The 25,633-nt window shown below is 43.4% G+C and overlaps 1 protein-coding gene across 1 annotated transcript in view; it reads right to left on the reverse strand.

The window, feature by feature from the left end:
* Positions 1–768: 768 nt before the first annotated feature.
* The window catches only part of LOC123516889 (putative neural-cadherin 2), a 51,207-nt gene continuing 26,342 nt past the window's right edge, over positions 769–25,633 (reverse strand). Inside the window, exons 10-21 of the mRNA XM_045276614.1 lie at positions 16,230–16,580; positions 15,915–16,064; positions 15,576–15,715; positions 15,091–15,436; positions 12,352–12,597; positions 9,342–9,689; positions 8,244–8,601; positions 5,806–6,001; positions 4,070–4,293; positions 3,110–3,391; positions 2,486–2,659; positions 769–1,501 (exon numbers count right to left, since the gene is read on the reverse strand). Of these exons, the coding sequence (XP_045132549.1) occupies positions 1,380–1,501; positions 2,486–2,659; positions 3,110–3,391; positions 4,070–4,293; positions 5,806–6,001; positions 8,244–8,601; positions 9,342–9,689; positions 12,352–12,597; positions 15,091–15,436; positions 15,576–15,715; positions 15,915–16,064; positions 16,230–16,580 (2,937 nt within the window). The 3' untranslated portion in view covers positions 769–1,379. The remainder of the gene's footprint in view (positions 1,502–2,485; positions 2,660–3,109; positions 3,392–4,069; positions 4,294–5,805; positions 6,002–8,243; positions 8,602–9,341; positions 9,690–12,351; positions 12,598–15,090; positions 15,437–15,575; positions 15,716–15,914; positions 16,065–16,229; positions 16,581–25,633) is intronic.

The following is a 25,633-nucleotide window of genomic DNA, read 5'->3' on the forward strand; positions in this document are numbered from 1 at the left end:
CTACTACCTTTACTATTAACTACTACTACTGCTACTACTACTACTAGTCTACAACTACTACTACTACTACTACGTTTACTATTAACTGCTACTACTACTATTATTTACTGCTACTACTACTACTACTACTACTACTACTACTACTACTACTACTACTACTACTACTACTACTACTACTACAACTACTACTACTACTACTAAGTTTACTATTAACTACTACTACTACTACTACTACTACTACTACTACTATTGGGACCACCGACACAACCAAGACAATTTCTCATGTACTTCAGACACGCTCACTAGAATTCGGTAATATATCAAGTCACTCCAATGAGAGGTATAAAGTGAGAGAGGCAATGAGGCCAAAGACAAGACTAGTAATAATCCGTGGCAGTAGTGAGAGAGAGGAGTACGGAGACACTAGCACTATTTAACTGGTTAGGGGAAATAAATAACACAACACGTAGGTTTGCAACATTTCTTATTGACATCCTATAAATGTATAAAATATATCAAAAGGCGGAGAACAACGTGTGTGTGCATGTGTGTGTGTGTGTGTGTGTGTGTGTGTGTGAGAGAGAGAGAGAGAGAGAGAGAGAGAGAGAGAGAGAGAGAGAGAGAGAGAGAGAGAGAGAGAGAGAGAGAGAGAGAGAGAGAGAGAGAGAGAGAGAGAGAGAGAGAGAGAGCAGCAGCAGCAGCAAAAGTAATACCAGTTTTAATAACATTAATAACAACAGTCGCCACGATAATAAAAGTAGTAGTAATAATAGTAGTAGTAGTAGTAGTAGTAGTAGTAGTAGTAGTAGTAGTAGTAGTAGTAGTAGACGTGGGAACATCATCAATACTGCAAGAAATAAAGAACAGAAAAAGGAAAAGCAATGATAAATGAATTCTTAGAAGAGAAATGCAATAAAGAGAATAAATATACAAAAATGAGAGAAAAATCAAAATTGTTAGAAGGGAAATGTGTAAAGTATAACACCATGTGGCATAAGCACTTTAACACACACACACACACACACACACACACACACACACACACACACACACACACACACACATACACACACACGGACATCAACACCGGCTTCAGCTTCCTACTTATCCCACTCAGCAGACAGTGGACAGCACTTCGCTTTCCGCAGCCTCCTGTCCTTTCTGTCGCCGGGCTGGGGAGGACATCTTGCCTATCCTCGTCTTGGCCTTCCCCTCACCGGGCTGCAGGGACACCACGCTGCTCGCCACCAGGAAAGCGGCTTCTCCTGACGGCGGCGGAGGAGGGGGAGGAACAGATGGCAACTTCTGATCCTCCGTATTAATCCTTCCGCTTGACTGGGAGAAGGATGAGGACCCGCTTGATGATTCCGGGAGGTTCTTTAGCAAATCGACCACCTCCAGGAACCCCGGGATGAGCTGGATGGATGAAGGTCTGCCGCTAATGCTGCCTCCCCGCCGCCGCCTGTGTCCCCTTCCTCTCTTGCGCTGATTATTTTGAGTTCTGTTTTTGAGGAGAAGTGTTTATTAACGGTATTAAGTACTATCACCACTATAATTGCTCCTAAAACATTATTTCAGTTATAAGTATCTCCTATCACACACACACACACACACACACACACACACGTTCAGCAGCACAAAATTATCTCTGCCTACGTAATGTTTGTGTCTGTCTGGTTGTTATCTTGCACTCTGTCTTTGCATATTGAAACAGACTTCGATACCAGCAGATTTTGTCGCTTAGCTATAAGAAACTCTTGTAACAAAGCATTTCTTGAAACCGATAATTTTTGAATAGCATTTCCTTTGTTTCGGATCGTACTGATGTCAGGAATGTTTTGTTATCTTTTCCTCTCTTTGCCTCAAGCCACTTAAATGAAACCAATACCGCAACAAACTGAACAAAGTATACAAAGATTCCTCTCCCACTGACACGTTCACAGCTAACACCCTTCCCCTCCAAAGCCTCTCACAGCTCATCAAACCCTCACGCGCCCTCCCTGTAATGGTGGGGCGCCGCGTGTTGGTGACAGAGAATGGGAGAGTATGGAAGGGTGGATGAAATAGGTGAGGCATGTACTCGTAGAACTGTAGCACCAAGAGTAGTAGTAGAAGTGATGATGTTGATCGTGATGTTGATAGTTGTAGTTTAATAAAAATAGTCTTCTAATTGCAGTAATAGTTATATTGTACGTGATAGTAATTTCATAAACATTAACATTATTAGTTAAAGTTAATAGTTTAGTAAGTCAAGTAATAGCAAGAGGAATACTGCCAGTCATATATTCAATTGTAGTTGCCGGTAGTAGCAATAGTAGTAAGAGTAGGAATGAAAGTAACAGTAGTACGTGATAGCAATATTAGTAGTATCAGTAACAGGAACATTAGTAGTAGTAGTAGTAGTAGTAGTAGTAGTAGTAGTAGTAGTAGTAACACCAGCACCATAAGCAGATGCGTCAACAATAAAACAACAACAACGAGTCACCTGCGATGGCCGAGGTGAGGGAGCCAGAGGAAGACTCATCCCCCTCATAGGCGTAAGCTCGCAGATCGTCCCGCGCTAGGTCAGGAGTCACCATTACGGGCGTCACTGGGGGAGGAGAGGCGCCCCCTCTGTGGCTGCCCGATCCCCTCCTGCTGCCCGATGAGCTTCTCCGCGCTGAGAGAGAGAGAGAGAGAGAGAGAGAGAGAGAGAGAGGATTATATAGTGTACAGATCTTTATATATATATATATATATATATATATATATATATATATATATATATATATATATATATATATATATATATATATATATATATATATACATACACTACTCTATTCATCCTTCCCCATCCCTTATCCTTCAAAACACTTCCGTCCTTTCATTTCTTCATGTTTTCGTGGTTTCCTTTCTCTTCATCCACATCATCTCTTCTGCACACTTCCAACAAGTTAATAATTTTTGTCCCTCCTCTCCTTCTCTCCCTTCATTCCACTCTTCCTTCCCATCTCCTCTCATTTCTTCAAGAATTTTTTGGGCTTCTCTTTTACTTGCCTGCATTTCTCCCTTACTACCGATTTCCTGCTGCTCCTCACACTCCCATCTTCTCACACCTTCTACTTACTTGCCCGCGCCTCACACGACGAGGATCCTTGACCCGAAAACTTTAAACGAAGACGCACAAGAAAACTATCAGGGGAGTTATCTTTCTGGAGACTCTTCCTTCTACTACTCTCTCCTTTTCCTCCCCCTCCTGGGTCGTCTACTCCTCTTCCTCCTCTTCTTCTGCCTGCTTTCATCTCCATTAGCGTTAGTTTGCCGCCACTCGCCTCTTCCTCTGAGCGGCTCCGCATACACAGGCTTCCGCGCCGGTGTAGGCGAAGAGACACGACGAAGACGAGGATCACTGGGGGGAGATAAGATGGTGATGGTGATGATGGTGGTGGTGATAGTGGTGGTTGTGCTGTGACCGAGATATTGTTTCGTCTTTTGTTTACTGTTTATCTATCTATCTAGGATTATCACAATGGCAGTAAGAGCATTAGCAATACTAATAGCAAGTAAAGGCAGAATACATAGACCTTGCTTTTTTAAGAGGCCTCACAAGTCCTCAGCATATTACATATTTTCTCTTACATACTTTGAAGAAATATTATAGTTTACGAATCCATTTATAAGACACCTGTTAAGAGCTCTCGTACCTCGCGTCCTAAGTTGTGACAGGCTAAGCGGTAACGAAAAGCACTTAGGAGTTCTCATAAACTTTCAGACAGTCAACAACAACAACAACAACAATAACAATACTCCTGCCTAACCACAACCACAGCAAGTTTACATTACTCCCTCCTCCCCTCACTCATGCTTTTTTGTCCCTCCTTTATATTCCTATATTTCTTTCTCCCTCTACATCTCCTGCTCTTCCCCATATTTCAGTTCTCTCACCTCTTTATGTTCTTTGTCTTTCCTTTCTCTCCCTATTTTTCTTCCTCCCTATTTTACTCCTCCCCACATTTCATCCCTCTCATTCCTTCATCTCTTTTATTCTCCTTTTTCCCTTCCACCTCCACCATCACCAGTCACTCACGCAGCGCCACTAGGGAGACAGCGAGAACAGCAGGAAGAGTGAGGGCAGAGGGGGCGTGAGTGCGTGTGCTCCACTGGCAATGGTCCCCGGCATGGGTGGGCCCACAAAGACACAGGTACCCCGGACGTAGGTTGGTGCAAGTGCCTCCGTGTAGACAGGGATTCCACAGGCACTCGTCCACGTCCTCGCAGCGGCGCCCCACTAGCAGCCGCCCAGACCCGCAGCTGATTATAGAGTGACGGGGAAGATAGGCGGGTTACAGAAGGGAATAGAGAAGAGAGGGAATACCAGTTGATGTATTAGACTGATTGCTTTAGCCTTTTCACTGGTGTATGCAGCAATTCAGAGCACTTGAACACACCACAATTTTTTTTACAAAATATCTAAAAGATAGCAAGAAAGGAACTGCAGAAATAAATGTGACTTGCACTATAATGTCTAGAGGTGGCTGCAGAGAGAGAGAGAGAGAGAGAGAGAGAGAGAGAGAGAGAGAGAGAGAGAGAGAGAGAGAGAGAGAGAGAGAGAGAGAGAGAGAGAGAGAGAGAGAGAGAGAGAGAGAGAGAGAGAGAGAGAGAGAGAGAGAGAGAGAGAGAGAGAGAGAGAGAGAGAGAGAGAGAGAGAGAGAGAGAGAGAGAGAGAGAGAGAGAGAGAGAGAGAGAGAGAGAGAGAGAGAGAGAGAGAGAGAGAGAGAGAGAGAGAGAGAGAGAGAGAGTGAGTCTTAGAGTAGCTTAGGAGTAAGGAAAAATGAGACAAATAACGATGAATCAAATAGCGCTCGTATACAGTATAGTTGAAATGGAGCAATGAAATATGAAAACCGTACCAGAAGCATTGCAGAAGAAAAGGAATTGAAACCAGAATAAAGAGAGAATGGAAATAAATTGAAAGAAAAAAAAAAGGTTACGAAGAGGAAGAGGAGCAAATAGATCGAGAAAAAATGTTTGAGTCAGTCTATGTAGTTACAATACGAATACTAAGAAAGGCTAATGGAGAGAGGAAAGAACATGCGAGCAGACGATTAAAAAAGCAAGAAGATATTATAAGAGAGATAATGCAAGCAAATAATTGTAAAGTCAAGTGAATATGGAGAGACGGCAGAAGAAAACTGAGAGAAGGAAAAAAAAAAACACACAAATAAAAACAGGAGTATATAAAAAAAGTGAAAAAAAACATGGACAAGGAGAAAGAAATGACTATTAGAACACGAGAGTAGGAAAAAAAGTGAAGGAATTAGGAAAAAAAGGTTTAAGAAGATTAGGATAATTTAAGAGGATCATAAATAGCCATCGGGAAAAGAGGAATAAAAAATGAAGACAGAAACTATTTGAAAGAAGGAGAACAAGAAGAAAACTTTGAGGAGTAAACGTGTCTGACAAAAAAAATAGAATGGAATGCTTTAAAAAAAATTGAGAAAGGAAGTGGGAAAGTGAAATGGTGAAAGAGATCTGTGAGAAATGGATATAGAGAGAGAGAGAGAGAGAGAGAGAGAGAGAGAGAGAGAGAGAGAGAGAGAGAGAGAGAGAGAGAGAGAGAGAGAGAGAGAGAGAGAGAGAGAGAGAGAGAGAGAGAGAGAGAGAGAGAGAGAGAGAGAGAGAGAGAGAGAGAGAGATAGAGAGAATCAAACAACTTATCTCAATAGCAAGTCTCTCTCTCTCTCTCTCTCTCTCTCTCTCTCTCTCTCTCTCTCTCTCTCTCTCTCTCTCTCTCTCTCTCTCTCTCTCCCTTCGTAAATGTACCTGCAAGCGGGTTGGTCCCAGGTTGAAGCCGCGCTGCAGGACAGTGGCGGGGAGCAGGTGGCGTTGATACAGGGGTCAGGCGTCACACAACCCTGGGTCAGATTCCTAGCGGTGGTCACCTGTCCCCAGCTGGTCCCATTCGCCGCAGGTGGGAGGGGAAGGTGCCGGCCATTCACTCGCACGTCATCGATGCAAACTGAGAGAGAGAGAGAGACAAGAGAAGGTGAACGGACGACAGGAGAATAAGGGAGAGGAAAAAGGGAAGGGTGGAAGGTGATGGGATGAAGGGGATGATAATATGGGAGAGAAGGGACGATGGGAGGTGACAGAAGGGACGAGAGGAGAAGAAATAAATGATGAATGGGAAAGAAGAAAGTGAATGCAGGTGAGGGAAGAACAGTTAAGATTTAGTTCGGTAATGTAATATATGTTAGGAATGATGATGATGAGAGAGAGAGAGAGAGAGAGAGAGAGAGAGAGAGAGAGAGAGAGAGAGAGAGAGAGAGAGAGAGAGAGAGAGAGAGAGAGAGAGAGAGAGAGAGAGAGAGAGAGAGAGAGAGAGAGAGAGAGAGAGAGAGAGAGAGAGAGAGAGAGAGAGAGAGAGAGAGAGAGAGAGAGAGAGAGAGAGAGAGAGAGAGAGAGAGAGAGAGAGAGAGAGAGAGAGAGAGAGAGAGAGAGAGAGAGAGAGAGAGAGAGAGAGAGAGAGAGAGAGAGAGAGAGAGAGAGAGAGAGAGAGAGAGAGAGAGAGAGAGAGAGAGAGAGAGAGAGAGAGAGAGAGAGAGAGAGAGAGAGAGAGAGAGAGAGAGAGAGAGAGAGAGAGTTCTTTTTCCATCATCAGGTGAAAATATAGTAATGAATTGAACAGGAGAGGTAAAGAGCCTTAATTTGAGTCAGTGTGTAAAGAAAGGACAGTAAGAGAAATTGCTGCCACACACACACACACACACACACACACACACACACACACACACACACACACACACACACACACACACACACACACACACACACACACACACACACACACACACACACACTACTGAATTTGAATGAAACAATACCAGCTCAATAACAAGACTAAGGGAAATTTTTCTTTACAGTGGTGATTTAACTAAGTTTCCACCCTTGACCCTGCAGCAGAATAAAAAGCTAAAAAGAAAAATAATAGAGATAATCAAACAAATAAATGAATAAATGAAATAAAATGGCAATAAATAAAAGTGTCCTGAACCAAGCTTGACCATCACCCCCTCGAAATAAATATTTTTCAATAAATTTAATTCACGTCTAAAACCAATTGAGATCAAACGAACTTAATATGGAGCGCAGGGTTTCTCTCTCTCTCTCTCTCTCTCTCTCTCTCTCTCTCTCTCTCTCTCTCTCTCTCTCTCTGGCTCGATTTACTATTTTGTAAGCAATCACAAGTGTCGCGGGCGCAGCTTACAATGGATAAACTGTCACGTGGATTCAAATATGAAGTCATCATGGAGTGACTTTGTTTCACTGCACATCAAAGCGTATGCCGGCGTCCAAAGTAGTGAATCGTTGTATTGTTTCCCTTGTTGCTGATATTGCTTCTTTATACTTCTAAAAATGAAACGAAGGCGGGAAATCTACTGCTCCTCTTGTGCTTCCTTCTTCTTACTTCCTTTTTCTGATCGAGTGATTTTGTGTCTTCTAAAATAAAGTGATGGTGGTAAAATCTATTAATGTTATTACGGTTTCGCTTTCTTGCTTTTCCTTCCTATTCGAGTTACTGTATATCGTTGCTTTTTAATCCTGGTGAAAACAAAACATCGGCACTAGTTTAAAATCTTTCTCTTTTTCAGTTTCCTTTTCTGATCGAAGTAAGAGTGTCGTTGTTGGCAAAATTATCGGCGATTCTTTGCAAATCAGCCTGTTGTGAATGTCAAGATAAAGTGCCGAGCGAGGTTTAACAGTTTGATAGGCCGTGTATCAGCCATCAGGTTAGACTAGATCAGTCAGTTAGAAATTCACAGCAAGGGAAACAGTTTATAAACCTTTGAAGTGCAGCCGTGAGTCAAAATGTTACATTTAGAATCCATGTTTGTTGGTAAAATATTTTTACCTCTTATATACATATTTTTCAGCTTCTTGGTTTGAACATTGCCTTTCCCAAATATTTTTCGCAATATGATTTATCTGAACGGTGCTAGTCATGTTTTCTGTTTTTTTTTTTTTTTTTTTTTAGCTTTTATTTCTAAATAAAGAACGACACTATTTTTTTTATATGGAACAGTATCAACAATGTTTTTTTTTTTCCATAATTATATAAGGAACATAATATTTCAAAATGGAAAATAAGCAGGACCACGCCCACTTCCTTTCCAGAAGATAGTTGGTTATGCAGATCTCTACATTCACTATCACAATAAATGTCACTGCTACACTCACCCATCAACACACTCAACACTCACCGTCAGCCAGGTCCTCCGTCACGTCAACCACCTCGCCGCCCTCGCTCTTCGGCCGTCCTCCCACTGTTACCCCCTCGTGCTTGTCCACTAGGATGGGAACAGGTGGTGGGAAAGGCAATGCATCACCCCTGCCATCACCGCGCCCACGCCCACGCCCGTGCCACTCCTGCAGCGACACCAGGCTATCGTTTCGCCGCCAACCGTCTCCGTCATCTACACCAACCAGCAGGTTGACACCGTGCCGCTCGCCGAAGACTGTGTGCCACGCCCCGTCGCCCACGCTGCGGCCCTCCACGCACGCCTCTCGCAGGCCCACGCCCGCGCCGGTCAAAGATACACACACAATGCCCGACCGAAGCTGAAGATAAGAAGAGTTGGGTGTTAATGTAGCTTGCTGGGAGAAACAATTAATGATGCACATGTTGAGGTGGTGTGTGTGTGTGTGTGTGTGTGTGTGTGTGTGTGTGTGTGTGTGTGTGTGTGTGTGTGTGTGTGTGTGTGTGTGTGTGTGTGTGTGTGTGTGTGTGTGTGTGTGTGTGTGTGTGTGTGTGTGTGATTCACCTCGGTCGTCTGCTGGTCACCCAGCCAGTCTTCCCCATTACGGAGCGAGCTCAGAGCTCATAGACCGATCTTCGGGTAGGACTGAGACCACACAACACACTCCACACGCTGGGAAAGCGAGGCCACAACCCCTCGAGTTACATCCTGTACCTATTTACTACTAGGTGAACAGGGGCCACACATTAAGAGGCTTGCCTATTTGCCTCGCCTGTGTGTGTGTGTGTGTGTGTGTGTGTGTGTGTGTGTGTGTGTGTGTGTGTGTGTGTGTGTGTGTGTGTGTGTGTGTGTGTGTGTGTGTGTGTGTGTGTAGATCATGGTGGCATTAACTTCACTTAGTTCAGTAGAGTGCATGAGTGAGATGTGTAGACACCTCATAATAATTTCATTTTAACCATATCAATCACTTAAACAAACATATCTATACCAAATAAATTAACTTACACATCAAAACAAACAAAATCAACCATACCACACAGTACATCACAAGAACCAGCACTACCACGACAAGCACCACAAATACTCTTCTGAAAAACCTACATGTAAAGTGAAGGCGGCGGCGTGGTGCTGCGCTGCCACGTGTAACAGCGCCCCTGATGCTCTACCCCATGTCCTCAGCCGTGCCTGTAGTCTGAGTGACGTGGGGGACGGCGTGAAGGACAAGGCGACACGCATGTAGGAGCCGCGACCCAGGGTGGTTGAGGGCGAGGGTGTACTGCAGCCCACACCAAACCACCCAGGGTGACACTCACACTCCGGGTAGTTGAGACCGCTGACGCATCTCCCCCGGTGGCCACACCCTCCCTCTTCCTCAAAACATGCGGTTTCTTGAGGGCGGCAACCGGCTGTGCTACCTCCGCTATGAGCTGGCTGTCCAAGATCCACAAGCTGATGTAGAAAGGATATGGTTATTGAGATGAGAAATGCTATTTGTTGCTTTCTATTATTTCTAACACCAGTACCACCACCACCACCGCTGGTGAGCTAGTCAGATGGTACTGAGGCGAAGGGTACTCAGGTCACAGGGTTCAGGTCAGATGATCATCAAGACAGATCGGTCTGAGTCCAAGTAGTTCTCAGGACGTTTGATACTCGAGACACTTAGCTCCCAAAACACTTGTGTCCCAAAATGTCTCTAAACTTAGACGTCATCTAAGCTACAAGTTTGTTGAAGGCAAAATGTGGATCCGCACACACATCATAACGTTCACTTACTCAACCACATATACCCACTCACTCTGCCAGATCCGACCATCCACCCATCTATCCATACACCTTCTTACAATCCACTTATTCAATCACTCACCTTTCCACCCACATAACAATCCATCCATCCATCCATTTATTCACAAGTTAGTGCTATTACCCATCATCACAAACCTCCATACACACACGTACTGACTAAACCATACATTTATTCACAGACATATTCACTCTCATCCAATCATCCATCCCACCCACCCACTCATCGAATCATCCTCTCACTCATCCATTCATCTAACGCCCCAGATAACAATTCAACTATCCGCGAATCAATCAATCCACCCATCATCCATCTACTCACTCCCAGCCACCCTTCCAGTCATGTAACCTTCCACCTATCACCAGTATACCAGTTTTCATAGTATCCTCGCACACGTGAATATCAAGCAGACCAGCAGATAGGCAAATAACCATCAGTGGAGCCGATATTGGCCTGACATACATGTCACCCAAAGGCAAAAAGATTGATTGCTTATGACTCTCTCTCTCTCTCTCTCTCTCTCTCTCTCTCTCTCTCTCTCTCTCATCATACCTATTTCTTCGCCTGCTCACCTTTTCATATGAGTAACAAGACGATAACAATGACTCGGTAGTGGTAACATATTGACAGATAAATCAATTTCGTGGTGATGTTTTTTTTTTTTCTATTAACACTTCATCAACAAGTAAATTTTCCTCTTTTCGCAGTGGCTCTCGCTTATCAGAGGGCATGAAGATTCAACATTTAAGAAAGAGAGTCTTTACGCATATTCACAGTCTCTTGATCGGTCAAAATTTCCATCAGAACTCTTCCTGTATTGACTCTTCAGATACAGAATCGAGATGCGGAAAGTGTAAAAGTAGTGCTGGAAAGGAAATACTCGCACATCTTCCCATGACATGTCTGATTCACATGGAAGGCAGTGCAATGACAAAAGAAAGAAAAGTAAGATAGTAAACTTCCTAAGAATACAAAACTGCATTAAAATTCTGAAAGAAAAGGAAAGGGAGAGAGAAGAGCAAGAGGGTAGCAAGGATATTGATCGCAGTGACATGTCCAGCGCACTCGGAAGAACAAGAGATGAAAAAAAAAAATGTAACAGGGAACTCCCTATGAAGAAAACATGGACAGAGAGAGAGAGAGAGAGAGAGAGAGAGAGAGAGAGAGAGAGAGAGAGAGAGAGAGAGAGAGAGAGAGAGAGAGAGAGAGAGAGAGAGAGTGGGGACAGGAACGTAAGAAAGCTGAGGACGGACAAGAACAAATGGGTCTCCTTTTCTGCCGCGCTTTATTGAGTCTTGAATGAAAGAGGTTCAAACAGTATTGAGTCTTGTACAATTTATCTTGGTACGTATAGACACTTCCAGCTAACTCTTCCATTACACTGTGAATCTCCTTCCTTATTCCTTTATTTCTCCGTTTCCTTCCTTGATGGTTTATTTTCTTATTTTTTTTCTTTACTTATTCGTCTCTTTTCTGATCTCTTTAGTTATCCACCATTTATTTTTCCTGTTTCTTTAGTTATCTGTCTTCCTGCTTACTCCCTTACTTAATCGTTTTCTTTATATTCCCTTGTTCATCTGTCTCCTACGTTATATCCTTGTTTACTCGTTTTCTTCCCAGTTTCCTTATTTAGCTGCCCCTTTCCTTACTTGTCTGTTTCTTCTCTTAATCCCTTACTTATCTATCACGTTCCTTATTTCCTTATCTATCTGGCTCTTCCCTAACACCTTCCTTGTGATTTTTATTATGCTTTTTATTGCCTCAGAACACATTAACTCTCTCATTCCAGGGTCTTGTTGAGCTTAATGAACTTGGTGCATGGGTAAAGCATCGTAAAAGATTACAAGGTGCCACTGACAGCAAGAAGAGTGATTGAGTAATTAAAACCCAGGATCTGAAGTTTCATTTCGGTTGAGTAAAATTATCTGGTATTCGTCAGCGCAGTATGTAGTGTAAGAGGTGTCATGTGTGTTTGTTAGTTGTCGCGATTAGTGCAATTTCTAGGTGATGATGTTCAAAGCTATTTAAAATCCAGGACCTGTAGTTTTGTTTCTCTTCAATGAGTATGATCGTCTGGGGTTGGTCAGTGAGGCAGCAAATTGGTATTTCGGATGATGTTCAGTTATAGAAGAAAGTTTGCAGAAGGATAATCCCAACTAACAATCGAGAGGGCTCAGGTTCGAATCCGGGATCAGGTTACACACACACACACACACACACACACACACACACACACACACACACACACACACACACACACACACACACACACACACACACACACACACACACACACACACACCTCACCTGTCCATTAACGGTGAGATGGGAGAGACAGCCGTGGAGTGGGTGTGGGAGAGGAGCCTCTGCCCACCGGTGTTCCTCTGCTGTGGGCGGCCTGTGTGCCATCCCGCCTACCTGCAGTGGCCCTGAGCCTGGCCACGCCCCCCATCCCAAGGGGTTCGCCCACGCCCTGCGCCCTAAGCAGTGGGTGTAGGTTTGGTTAGGCCTTTCCCAGCCATGCCCACAGTGGTCCACCATGAGCGCCACGCCCTGCAGGACGGACCGAAGAGGTGCGGGGCATTAGAGGCTGATGTAATGACTTACTGATGAACTGGTCAATGAAAACCAAGACAAAACTGAAGTGATTAATTGGTTGACAGGTTATAAGATGTCAGAACTGTGGGGCACCCGTGGCGCGGCAAAAAAAAAAAAAAAAAAAAAAAGTATTAATAATAAAATTTACAAATGAATTAAGAAAATAAGATTGATAAACTAGACTATTAATAGACTGATTACTTAATTAAATCTAAAATATCAAATTAATACCTCCCGACCTCAAAAGAAAAAAACACAAAATGAAAATAATTATATATATATATATATATATATATATATATATATATATATATATATATATATATATATATATATATATATATATATATATATATATATATATATATATATATATATATATATATATATATATATATATATATATATATATATATATATATATATATATATATATATATGTGTGTGTGTGTGTGTGTGTGTGTGTGTGTGTGTGTGTGTGTGTGTGTGTGTGTGTGTGTGTGTGTGTGTGTGTGTGTGTGTGTGTGTGTGTGTGTGTGTGTGTGTGTGTTAAGAAATTGAAAGAAGTTTTTTTTCACACATATTTGTGTATCAATTGCTAAAGTATACAAATATAACAGTAATATATTAAATGTTTGGTGTATATACATACAAAAACAAATACTTTGTATTTAGAATACCTGATTCGCTTTCCTTCATTTGCGAAAAGCGAAAAAAAAGCTGATAAAGAATGAGTAATGACAAATTATGTGAATGTTTTTTAAGTGGACGAAACAGAAAGAATATCAAAGCAACTTGTGTGATGTGAGTGTGTACGTTTGAATGAACACTGGTGGCGGGGTAATTTCCGCTTTCGCTTTGCCTGTGATCCCATCGTGCATGTGGAGAGATCCAATACCCAGGGACACTGAATCAATTTTGACAGTGTAGGTTCCCCGTCCCTCTATCCCTTCCTCACACACGTCTATCTGCCACTCATCAGGGGAGAGACTAAAAAAGCTTCGTCTGGGACGCTGTTGAGTAAAGACTGGAGCTACGTGTGTTCTGCTACGGTGTGGAGATTCTAGCTAAGGGTGCTGATGATACGGGAGGCCGAGAAACAAAAAGAAACTCGGTACTAAAATTTCTTGTTGTCTGTTTAGTGGAAATGATACTAGTACTGCTACTGCTACTACTTCTACTACTTTTTGTTTATGTTATAGCCAATAGTGCCTGTAGGTGTACTTGAAGAGTATGGGAAGCGCTGTTCAGCTTCCACCCATTACCGGCGCAGGCAATTTTATTTATAGTGGTATCCATATTAGCCCATATCACCACCCAAGTGCATCTTTGGTGTAAGACCATTACACCTCAACTTAGAACATAAGTATTATGGTGACATGTAAGTAACTTTAAACCACTCGACAAATAACAAAGTTTCAAAACGTGGTGGGATTCGAGCCTACGCATGGACGTCTGCCCGATCCCACACTCTCCACCTTATCCACTACACCACCGCCTCCCTAAACTGCTACTGCTACTACTACTACTACTGCTACTACTACTACTACTACAACAACAACAACAACTACTACTACTACTACTACTACTACTACTACTACTACTACTACTATTGCTTCAACTATTACTACAACTGAAAAAGCTGCAAACGGCAATTACTAAGTCCTAGAAACGTCGTACTTGAAACTCACGTTGAGAGGGAAAAAGAGACAATGATAGCACGCGCTGCTAAAGGTAACTGTTGTATATTTGAAACACACGCTGTCCATTTCGTGAGAGGATAATATATATATATATATATATATATATATATATATATATATATATATATATATATATATATATATATATATATATATATATATATATATATATATATATATATATATTTGCAACTTATCATATGTACTTCATCGTTTTCTAAAATTGATCTGACTTTCTACCAAAGTCAATCGAGATTCAGTTTCACATCGTAACGTATTTGCTTTTGAATATCATCTTAAAGAACTGACAATTTCAGTGTGTGTGTGTGTGTGTGTGTGTGTGTGTGTGTGTGTGTGTGTGTGTGTGTGTGTGTGTGTGTGTGTGTGTGTGTGTGTGTGTGTGTGTGTGTGTGTGTGTGTGTGTGTGTGTGTGTGTGTGTGTGTGTGTGTGTGTGTATGTTTCACTGATACTGTCCTTCAAAGTCTGTCCTACATATAAACAACAGTTAATCAACTCATCCTGTTCTCGCTCTTCATTTTTTTTTATCTTATCGTCACTGACGCTGTAATTTCCTGTCACGACTAAAAAACACTCATATTAGCTACAGTTATACTTCTCTACCATGACTCATCCTTTGTGCGTTTCCCGTCAGTACAAAGAGATATTCTTAATTACAACAGATGCAGTTCATAACATCCACAAAAACATTATTCTACAAGACACCTCTTCCCCTTCCCTCCTCACCTGAACATCGAGGCGGAAGTGCAGGTGGTGCCATTCTCCGTCAGTAAGAGTGGCATTCACCTCTACCTTCATCGGCTCCAAGCCCCCTTCCACCAAAAGCTGTGGGCGGCCTTGCCTGAGCTGCAAGGCGAGCATGGGTGTCGGTGCAGTGTCCTTAGGTCGATGCGTGGGTGCCATAGGGCCTGAGTAGAGTAGAAGGGCGTGTGGGCTGCGGGTGAGGAGGCGCAGGGAGAGGGTGGTGGGGAGGCAGCGTGGGGGCGGCGGTACCCACGCCCATCCAGATCCCAGGAAGGTCCGTGCCAGTACCTTGCACTGCCAACCCTCTGCACCGCCTGGACACACGCACCTTGGAAGAGACGCAAGTGAAGATAGGGAGCGCGCATGCACGCAAGCACACACACATACACACATACACGCACACACATACACACACACACACACACACACACACACACACACACACACACACACACACACACACATACCTGTTGCCGGCAGAAGTGGGCAGACAGCGTCCTCCGTTGAGGCAGGAAGAAGGCGTGCAAGTCTCCGGGTCATGGGCGCGGCAGGGCAGGGCGCGAGTGAGGCGTGGGGTGACCAGAGAAGTGGTATTGGCGTCCACGACCTGCCAGCCACGCCAATAACAAATACATATTGTTCATTAAAGCTTTAATTCTCTCATTTTCTCCCTATGATAGACACAATATACAGAAACAATTTTTCACATCTCTCCTCATACAGCCACACCCACCCACATCTACCCCCAACACACACACACATACTCACACACCCACACACACACACACACACACACACACACACACCTGCAGCGGGAGAGTGGTAGATGCAAGAGAGGCAACAGAGGACGGATCCCCAGGTTGGAGATCAGTTAGAGACGCGTCCATGTCTTCCAGGCGTCTTTCCGCTTCTTTGGGAGGCTCAAGATTCACCCGCAGCTTCGTGGCCTCCTCCATCTGCGAGGAAGCACGTTGATGTTAGGGGATGCGAAATAATGAATCATAAGTGACTGATAATAGAATGATAGGATATGAGGAAATCTGCTACGAATGTCAAGGAAAGAGACGGATCCAAGAGAAGAGCAATGAGAGATGAGTGAACGGAAGGCACAGTCCTCTCACCTGTTGCACGTGGAGGCCAAGAATTCCCTGCAGTCTGGTAGGATTCAGGAACACTCCGTCAGGCGCCACCACACTGAGCCACACGCAGGCGAAGGGAGGCGGAGGAGGGTACACAGCATCCTCTCCTTGCTCTTCCTCACCAGTGCCATTCTCTCCTGCCTTACCTTCATCAGCATGTCTGTTGTAGTTATAGTAGCTGTGCTGGCCAAGGCGCTGCTGGGCTGTGTGGTCAGTATGGTAAGGAGACGAACTACCGTACACAGACACCACCTGTACTTTGTAGTTGTTGCTCTGGTTTCCTAACGCCTTCAGCACCTCCTCCAGCACTGTTCCAAGGCCACCGCCGCCTCCCTGGATATAGAAAGATTAGTTCATTATTTTACTATTAACTGTAATGAAGGGGAAGAGGGAAAAGTGTGAAAGAAGACTTGTGCTCTAGCAACGTGTCAATCTAACTTGTTATAACTTAATAACCACCAGGAGGAAATGAAACACTTAAGAAGGAAATATACGAGACAAAAACAAAGATATAATAAAATTAAGAAGGAAGTCAGAAAGAAGAAAGAGTAAATTAAGGAAGCAGGTACTAATATTACAGGAAGCTATCACCACCCTGATGGAAAATAAATCGTATGACCGAAGTATTGAAAAATAAATCTTACAACAATGGAAACGTTGTCGGGGCAAAAAAAGAAAAAGAAAAAAGAAAGTTCTAACATCACGGTGTATATCAAGAAGTGTAGGTGACGGTAATGTACAAAAATAAATAGAAAGACAAGCTAAGCAGAGGTGTCAGACCAGAGAGCGTCAAGGTGGGTGAAGGCATTAAGTAGAACATATAAGTTTTAATTCACCTCAGAGTAAAATGTTGGCGATTAAGTTGACAGAGCGGTATTTGGTATGTGTAGGATCTGTTTTCTCATTTAATATTAATTTTGAGCTATGTGTAGGATACGTTTTACCTCAGAGTGTTAACTTTGTCAAGTAATTCGAATCGGAATTGTAATGTGAAGTGTTTACAGGTACTTGAATTCATTTGAAGAGAGATTAATCCATTTTTTTTGTGTGTGTTGGGATGTTGTGTATAACAATCAGAAATATTATGTGATCATGCGAGTATGCAAGTAATACAAATTGATTAAAGTTTACGTAAACCTAAACGCATTTCCTTGAACCCAGAACTGCATGTCTTTAAATTTGGAAATGCAACAAGATCGTGCAACATAGAAACACAACAGAATGATACGCTGAATTTCTTTTAGACACACACACACACACACACACACACACACACACACACACACACACACACACACACACACACACACACACACACACACACACACACACACACACAGTAACTCTCAACACCACAACATAACTTAGTATTATACATATACAACAAACGTATCTATGTTGGGATGTTGTGTATAACAATCAGAAATATTATGTGATCATGCGAGTATGCAAGTAATACAAATTGATTAAAGTTTACGTAAACCTAAACGCGTTTCCTTGAACCCAGAACTGCATGTCTTTAAATTTGGAAATGCAACAAGATCGTGCAACATAGAAACACAACAGAATGATACGCTGAATTTCTTTTAGACACACACACACACACACACACACACACACACACATAGTTATTAATAGGTTAATTAGTGCTCGCCATAGTGTTATAATACAAACAATTTTGGATATTATAAGTGAGTGCACGTCTGGACAAACAGTGAAATGAGTGCTGCAGTGCTAAGCTACGGACGCAATGCCCTTCTGCGCCGTAGACGTGAGGCTGGGTACCCTCCATCAGAGGTCATTCAACGCCTCAAAAACTTACAGTTATTTCGGAATCGTGGATCCAAGGGAGGAAGGAGTGTGGTGCGTCCCATTAAAGTGATCACATCTACCGTAAGGAAGGGCGGAAGGTTGAGGAGAGGGAATACAAACACTTCGAAGTTCCGCGCGTGTGGTATAGTCTTCCCTCTCTCCTCCTTTCCAACGTGACATCACTGGCGAACAAGATGGACGAGTTGATAGTGTCAGTGAGATCTAACTGTGCAGACATTGTGGCGATCACGGAGGCGTGGCAGATAACTCCTGAGGTGTGTATGATTCAAGATTTCCAGCTGTTCCACCACCTCAGGAATCAACGCAGGGGGGGAGGAGTGGCCCTGTTTTGCCGCTCTGACCTCAGCCCCTCACACCTACACGTCGACGTCCCCGCCGGATTGGAGGCCCTGTGGGTGAGGGTTACCCCCTGCCACCCCGCAACACAGCCTCCATCATTGTGTGTGTTGTCTACCACCCTCCACGGGCCGCCACTGCACGGTTGCTCACTGATCACATCATCGAGACTGCTGATGCTTTACGGGTGAGATTTCCTGCTGCCAAGCTGGTAATCTGTGGGGACTTCAACCGCTTGGATATCAGTGAAATCCTGCACCAGCTACACCTCACCCAGGTCGTGGACTTCCCCACCCACCACCAGTCCACCCTCGACCTTATCATGACAGACCTGAGCCAGCAGTACTCGCCTCCCAAGCCACTCCCCCCCCCATGGGACGCAGCACCCACCTCTCCATCCTGTGGACACCCACCCCCCACCACCTCGGTTCCCAGGTCAACTGTCACCAGATCCCACAGGCCCATGCCTGACTCCGCCATGAGGGAATTTGGGCAGTGGCTAACACTTCATCCGTGGACCGAGGTACTGGAGGTGGAAGACGTCCACACAAAATGGCGGAACTACTTCACTACCACAACGGAAGCGTTCCACCACTACTTTCCCACCAAGGACATCACAGTAGACCCATCTGATGCCCCTTGGATGACGCCCTGCATCAAACGACTCCTTCGTCAGCGTGACAGGGCTTTCCACTCTAGCCCTGACCAGTACAGGAGTTTAAGGAACAGAGTTATCAGGGAAATTAAAAAAGCCAAGGCAAGCTACTACCCAGACAAAATTCACCATCTCAAGCTTACTAACAACAGACAGTGGTACGACAAGATTAAGTCTTTGTGTGGTTTACAAAAGCAAGCCTCTTCTCTTCCCTGTGTTTCACACCTTTCACCTGACAGCGCGGCCGAAGAGATTAACGGTCACTTCGCTGCGATCTGTCAGACACTCCCTCCCCTTCACTCCACTACTCTCCCAGCCTACCTCCCTGCCTCCTCCCCTCCACCCCTTGTCCAGGAGGTTGATGTTTACAGGAAGCTTCTTAAATTTAAACTAAACAGATCCACCACTCCCACTGACCTCCCCATCAAAATTTACAGAGAATTTGCCCCAGAACTTGCCACACCCTTTGCTCTATCATCAATGCCTCCCTTGCTCAACATTCCTGCCCCGATGACTGGAAGACATCTTACGTCACCCCCCTCCCCAAAATTTCTAATCCACAGTCACTGAATGATCTAAGACCAGTCGCCATCACCCCTATACCCAGCCTTATCTGTGAAGATTTTGTTTTCGACTGGGCCTATAACAAAATTTGTAACTCTATTGACACACAACAATTTGGCAATATTAAATCCACCTCCACATCTCACTACCTTGTCAGCTTCCTGGAATTCGTCCACAGCCACCTGGACAAACGCAACACTTCTCTAGCTATTGCTTTTGTGGACTTCAGAAAGGCCTTTGATCTTGTTGATCACACTGTTGTGATAAATAAAGCCATCACTCTGGGCCTCTCTCCCTACCTGATAGCGTGGTTGGCAGACTTCCTCACGGGAAGGCGTCAGGCCGTTCGTTATCAGGGCTCTGTCTCCTCTTTCCAACAGCTCACATGCGGGGTCCCTCAGGGGACCAAGATGGGTCCCCTGTGTTTCCTCATCCTTATCAACGATGCTCTCGTCCACACCCCCCACCGCTGGAAGTATGTGGACGACTGCACCGTGGGCGTACCCGTCAACAACACCAACCCAGACTTCTCAGCACTGCAGTCCACTCTAAACCAACTACAGACGTGGACGGAGGACAACAAAATGACCATCAACCACACCAAGACCGTGGTGATGCACATTTGTACCTCCACAGCAGCAGTTCCCCCTCCCCAGCTTTCTGTGGGCCCTCACTCCCTCCAGGTGGTCCGCAGCACCAAGCTTCTAGGTGTCTTGGTGGATGATCAGTTAACATGGAAGCAGCATGTTTCCAACATCATCAGGTCAGCCTCATATAAAATCTATTTACTGCGCCGACTCAGGTCCCTGGGAGCACCGGCAGATGAGCTGAGGGGAGTGTACCTCATCTTTATACTCCCTAAGCTCATGTACGCCGCCCCAGCGTGGTCCTCCTCCTGAACCTCACACAACGACAACAGCTGGAGAGGGTTCAGAGGAGGGCGTTCAGGGTCATCCTTGGGCCTGCCTACAGGTCCTACGAGGACGCCCTGACCTGCCTGAGTCTGCCGAGGCTGGCCACAAGACACCAGGAAGCCTTGGAAAAATTTGGGGAAGGACTGCTGCGTCATCCACGTCTCCGCCACCTGCTACCACCCGACGTGCCTCCCCCTGCTCGCGCCACCCGACACCATAATCGCGTGGCGCCTTTGAGAGCACCGCGCACGGATCGGTACCGACTCAGCGCGGTGCCCACTATTGTGCGAGCTTTAAATAAATAAGTGAATTTCTAGGTTAAGTTTATCCATAGTTAGGTTAAGCATTTTTAGTTCATTGTGGTAATGTCCCACCCCTGTACATTTTCAGTGTATTTTTTACATTGCCTAATTATTAAACCGTTTATTATTATTATTATTATTATTATTATACACACACACACACACACACACACACACACACACACACACACACACACACACACACACACACACACACAGTAACTCTCAACACCACAACATAACTTAGTATTATACATATACAACAAACGTATCTATAACCATCACAAGTCTTCTACACCAAACCGCCATTGACAGACACTCCCAAACAACATACGTACAAAAGTAACCCTGATTTTTTGGCTAACTCTCTCGGACCTGCACAAAGACTGACATTCTAAGTGGGCCTTTTCTTTTTTTACTCTTATTTTGCCTCTGACCAGCATTCCCCTCTTACATAAAAAAAAAAAAATACTTCATTCAATTCCTTGCCCGAAACACACCTTTACGCTTTGGTTGCTACACAATCTTTCCTATGAACTTACTTTCTTACTTTTGTACTAGGCTCTTAACCTTGTGATTGCGATGGTTTCTCCTCTAACAAAATCAAGTTCTTTACCGCGTGTTCGGCGTGTAACCTCGAAACACTATCTGAGTAATCTTTTCTTAAGCTTTCTAGTGATTTTTTTTTTCTGATGAGTAATACCAAGTAAAGCTACTCGAATGAAGGTACAATTGTCATAAAGATTTACACATTATCAGTGGCATAGAAAAGATATAGAAAAATAAATGAAATAAAATAGAAATTAAAATAACATAAATTCCCTTTTTTTTGTATGACCAAACAAACAACATTTTATAGTGTTCTGACTATAAAAGGCTGACCTTGACGTAAAAGTCTTAACATTAAGGAAGTAAATATCAGTCCCTCCACCACACAACCACACAAGGGTAATACATAGGGAGGCAATGGTGTATACAGCTACGTGGCCACCTCTCGCCCTTCAGCCACGTACGCAGCAGCCACACAGGTAAACGTGACCAATACCATTGACAGGCAGGTGTCAGGGAGTGTGGCAGCCTCTAACACCCCTTGTCTGAAGCAATCGACATGGTCTGTGTGTGTGTGTGTGTGTGTGTGTGTGTGTGTGTGTGTGTGTGTGTGTGTGTGTGTGTGTGTGTGTGTGTGTGTGTGTGTGTGTGTGTGTGTGTGTGTGTGTGACAATGTTACATAAACACTTCACCGAGAGATGATACTCGTATGCCAGTGCTTCAAAGACATTAATGGGTGAACAACAAAACATAAAGAGCTGTTTTCCTTATCTTCGTTAAATCGCTACTCAATCTATACTAATAATCGCAAGCACCTTAGCACCTTCCTTCCCTGACATCTGTACAACTTCCCAGCGCTCCCTCCATTCCTGCTTCCTTCAGATACATACATATGACATTACCAAACATCTTCAGGTTCCCTAATATCAATCATACGCTGCACTATACGCCCAGATCGTTCGTTCATATTACTGTCTTTTACTATCCGCTCCAGTCCAATGCAATCAAGTACAAATAAATCAGTAATTTGTTTCAGGTGTCGTAAACAAGAAGCACCAAGAAGAGATGAAACATGAGAGAAGAAAGAACATACGACAACAAGAGTGAAAGAATGAAAGGAGATGCAAAAGGAAAAAAAAAAAAAAACTAAAGGAATAATAAGTGAAGCAGGAATAATGTAAACACAAGAGCAGACATCAAAATTACAGTAAGATAAAAGAATAAAAAAATAACTAATAGACGAGAGACACAAAGAAACCACCAAGGTGAATAATAACAAGCGAAGAGTCTTTCATGAGCCTCCACCAGGTTTCCAATAAATATGGTGGTGGTGGTGGTGGTGGTGGTGGTACGGGTGAAGAACATTCTGCATTACCGCGAAAATAAAACGGAGCTGAAGAAACATGACACATGATAAATAGGAAAAGCTGAAGACTTATAAACATCAATTATTTCCGCCACTAAACCAAAAAAAAAAAAAAAGAATAGAATGAGAATGTATGCAACTTTCTCTCTCTCTCTCTCTCTCTCTCTCTCTCTCTCTCTCTGAAAAAACATTACATAAACATTATACACATACAAACAAGAGAGAGAGAGAGAGAGAGAGAGAGAGAGAGAGAGAGAGAGAGAGAGAGAGAGAGAGAGAGAGAGAGAGAGAGAGAGAGAGAGAGAGAGAGAGAGAGAGAGAGAGAGAGAGAGAGAGAGAGAGAGAGAGAGAGAGAGAGAGAGAGAGGATGATTGCTGTTCCTTGTTAGTGTATTCGTACCTTATGATTTAATATATTCTGTAAAAATGTCGACCCTTGTGTTCGGTGAATATGAGTCTAAGTAATGACGACAGAGAGACGACAGTGGTAGGAGACGGGGTAGAAAAAGGAAAGCTGCAGATGATGGAACAGAAAATGGACTACCTTGCTGTGAATGCTTTTAAGGTTCACTCTGACTGAAAAGATCATTTTTACGGACTAATGGAAATAATGAATCATTTAGTTAACTAGATTTAAGAAAAAAGACTGATTGGCGGATAGTCTTCACGCACGCACATACTCACACATGGAAGTACTTACGCACGCACGTACTCACACGCAAGTACTCACGCAATCACGGACAAACGCACGCACCCATGGAGAGACACGCAGTCACGCGGAAACACACACACACACACACACACACACACACACACACACACACACACACACACATATATAAATACGACTACGCCCTGACCACTCTGAACCTTCCCAGACTGTGTAACAAACACCGAGAGGCCCTGTTGAAACTAGGCAGAAGCCTCCTACGTCACCCGAGGTTCACCACCTTCTCCCCACTGCCACCCCTTGCCCTGTCCACACCACACGTTACAACAACGTCGTTATACCCATAAGAGCCACTAGAACCGACCGCTATCAAAACAGCGCGATACCCACCATGGTACGAGCCATAAACCACTAAGAGGGATACAAAGGAATTCAAAGGAAGCCCAACAATACACAACAATAGACCCTGCGGTTCTTGCTAAGCTGTTTGTGTACCTATTGTACTCCAGATAACAGTGGGAGAGACAGTATATCATAAAAGACGGCTTCTCCTCAACCTTCCAGCCTTCCAGCTGATGGTAGCCGGAAAAAAGTAAAAATAGTACCATGTTACACAAAATACAACGTGAACTTTGAGGGGAAAGAGAGAAAATGAAGTTTACTTCTACTTTATATACAATTTACTCACTATTCTAAAGATTTTGTCATCTGAGGTGCTTCCTCTTCCCTAAAAGTTTTATGCATTGAAGTGCATTTGAAGACATGACTATAGTGATGGGTGAGTTGTTCTGCAGACTTGATTCCTTTCTGCCATTAGTGCGATCTGGTCAGCAGTAAGTCGCAGAGAAACAAGCCATCACTAAGGTCTTTTAAATTTTTTATCGTTGTTATTTAAGAGTTGTTTCCCTTCCGTATTGAAATATACTCATCAGATGACAGATAATACAGAATGAACGTGTTCGTTATTCAAACATGAGTAATGACAACCAGGGATTAGCTTCTAGATGCTTGTGAATACCGTTTTTAAATTGATCAACAGTTCCTCAGCTTGATGAAGACAATTCAAGATATTTTATGACACGACTGAAGAAAAATGTTTGGTATAGTTATCTGTGTGAAATTACTTACCTGTTATTCTGAAAGCTTTATCTCTTCTAATATTAGACTGGTTCAGTGTTAGGAAGAGAGAGAGAGAGAGAGAGAGAGAGAGAGAGAGAGAGAGAGAGAGAGAGAGAGAGAGAGAGAGAGAGAGAGAGAGAGAGAGAGAGAGAGAGAGAGAGAGAGAGAGAGAGAGAGAGAGAGAGAGAGAGAGAGAGAGAGAGAGAGAGAGAGAGAAGAGATGTAATAAAAACAACAAAAGAAAAAAATATCAAATTCGGAGAAAACACAAGAAGGAAGAATGAGACAAACATATGAACACAAGGAATTGAGATGTAATAAGAATGAAGAAGGATGGGATAAGGTTAAGATTAAAAGAAAAAGATGTATGAAATAAAAACACACAAACAAGCAGGCACACACACACACACACACACACACACACGAAATTATAACAGTGTTGTGGTCGGACTATAATACATAAATCGGAACTCACGGCTTAATACATAAAATAATGGACAATTTAAAATGGACCCTTCTCTAACAAACGACGCATCCACAATCGCAGATTCTTAAAACGTGCTTGGTACAAAACACACAATGGGTTTATAGTTTCAAGCGAGAATGCTTCCCAGTTAACCTTTGAAGTGTTTCTCCATTTCTCTCGGATCGATGATGAATAATTCCAGCGTTGTTAGATCAAGCTAAGTCATAAAGGGAACATGCAGATCATCATTTTGCACACAATGATAAAGTAATATGATTCTGATTATTTCCTTTAATGAAATTTTTTATTTCTTTTTCATCATCTCATCCATCGCCACTATCATTATGAGAAGTATTACTACTACAATCACTACATTACCACAAATACCATAAAGCGAACCACACCGCCACCACAAGCACCACATAAACCACCACCACCATCAAAGCAGCAACAACAAGAACGATAACAACAACAACAACAACAGCAATAACAACAACAACAGCAATAACAACAACAACAACAACAACATCAATTACTACTACTACTGCTGTCTACTACTACTACTATACGAAATGCTTTAAACATGCTATTACTATTACTACTACTACTATTA

The sequence above is a fragment of the Portunus trituberculatus genome, chromosome 41 (assembly GCF_017591435.1).
Source record: "Portunus trituberculatus isolate SZX2019 chromosome 41, ASM1759143v1, whole genome shotgun sequence".
NCBI classification, from domain to species: Eukaryota; Metazoa; Arthropoda; class Malacostraca; order Decapoda; family Portunidae; genus Portunus; species Portunus trituberculatus.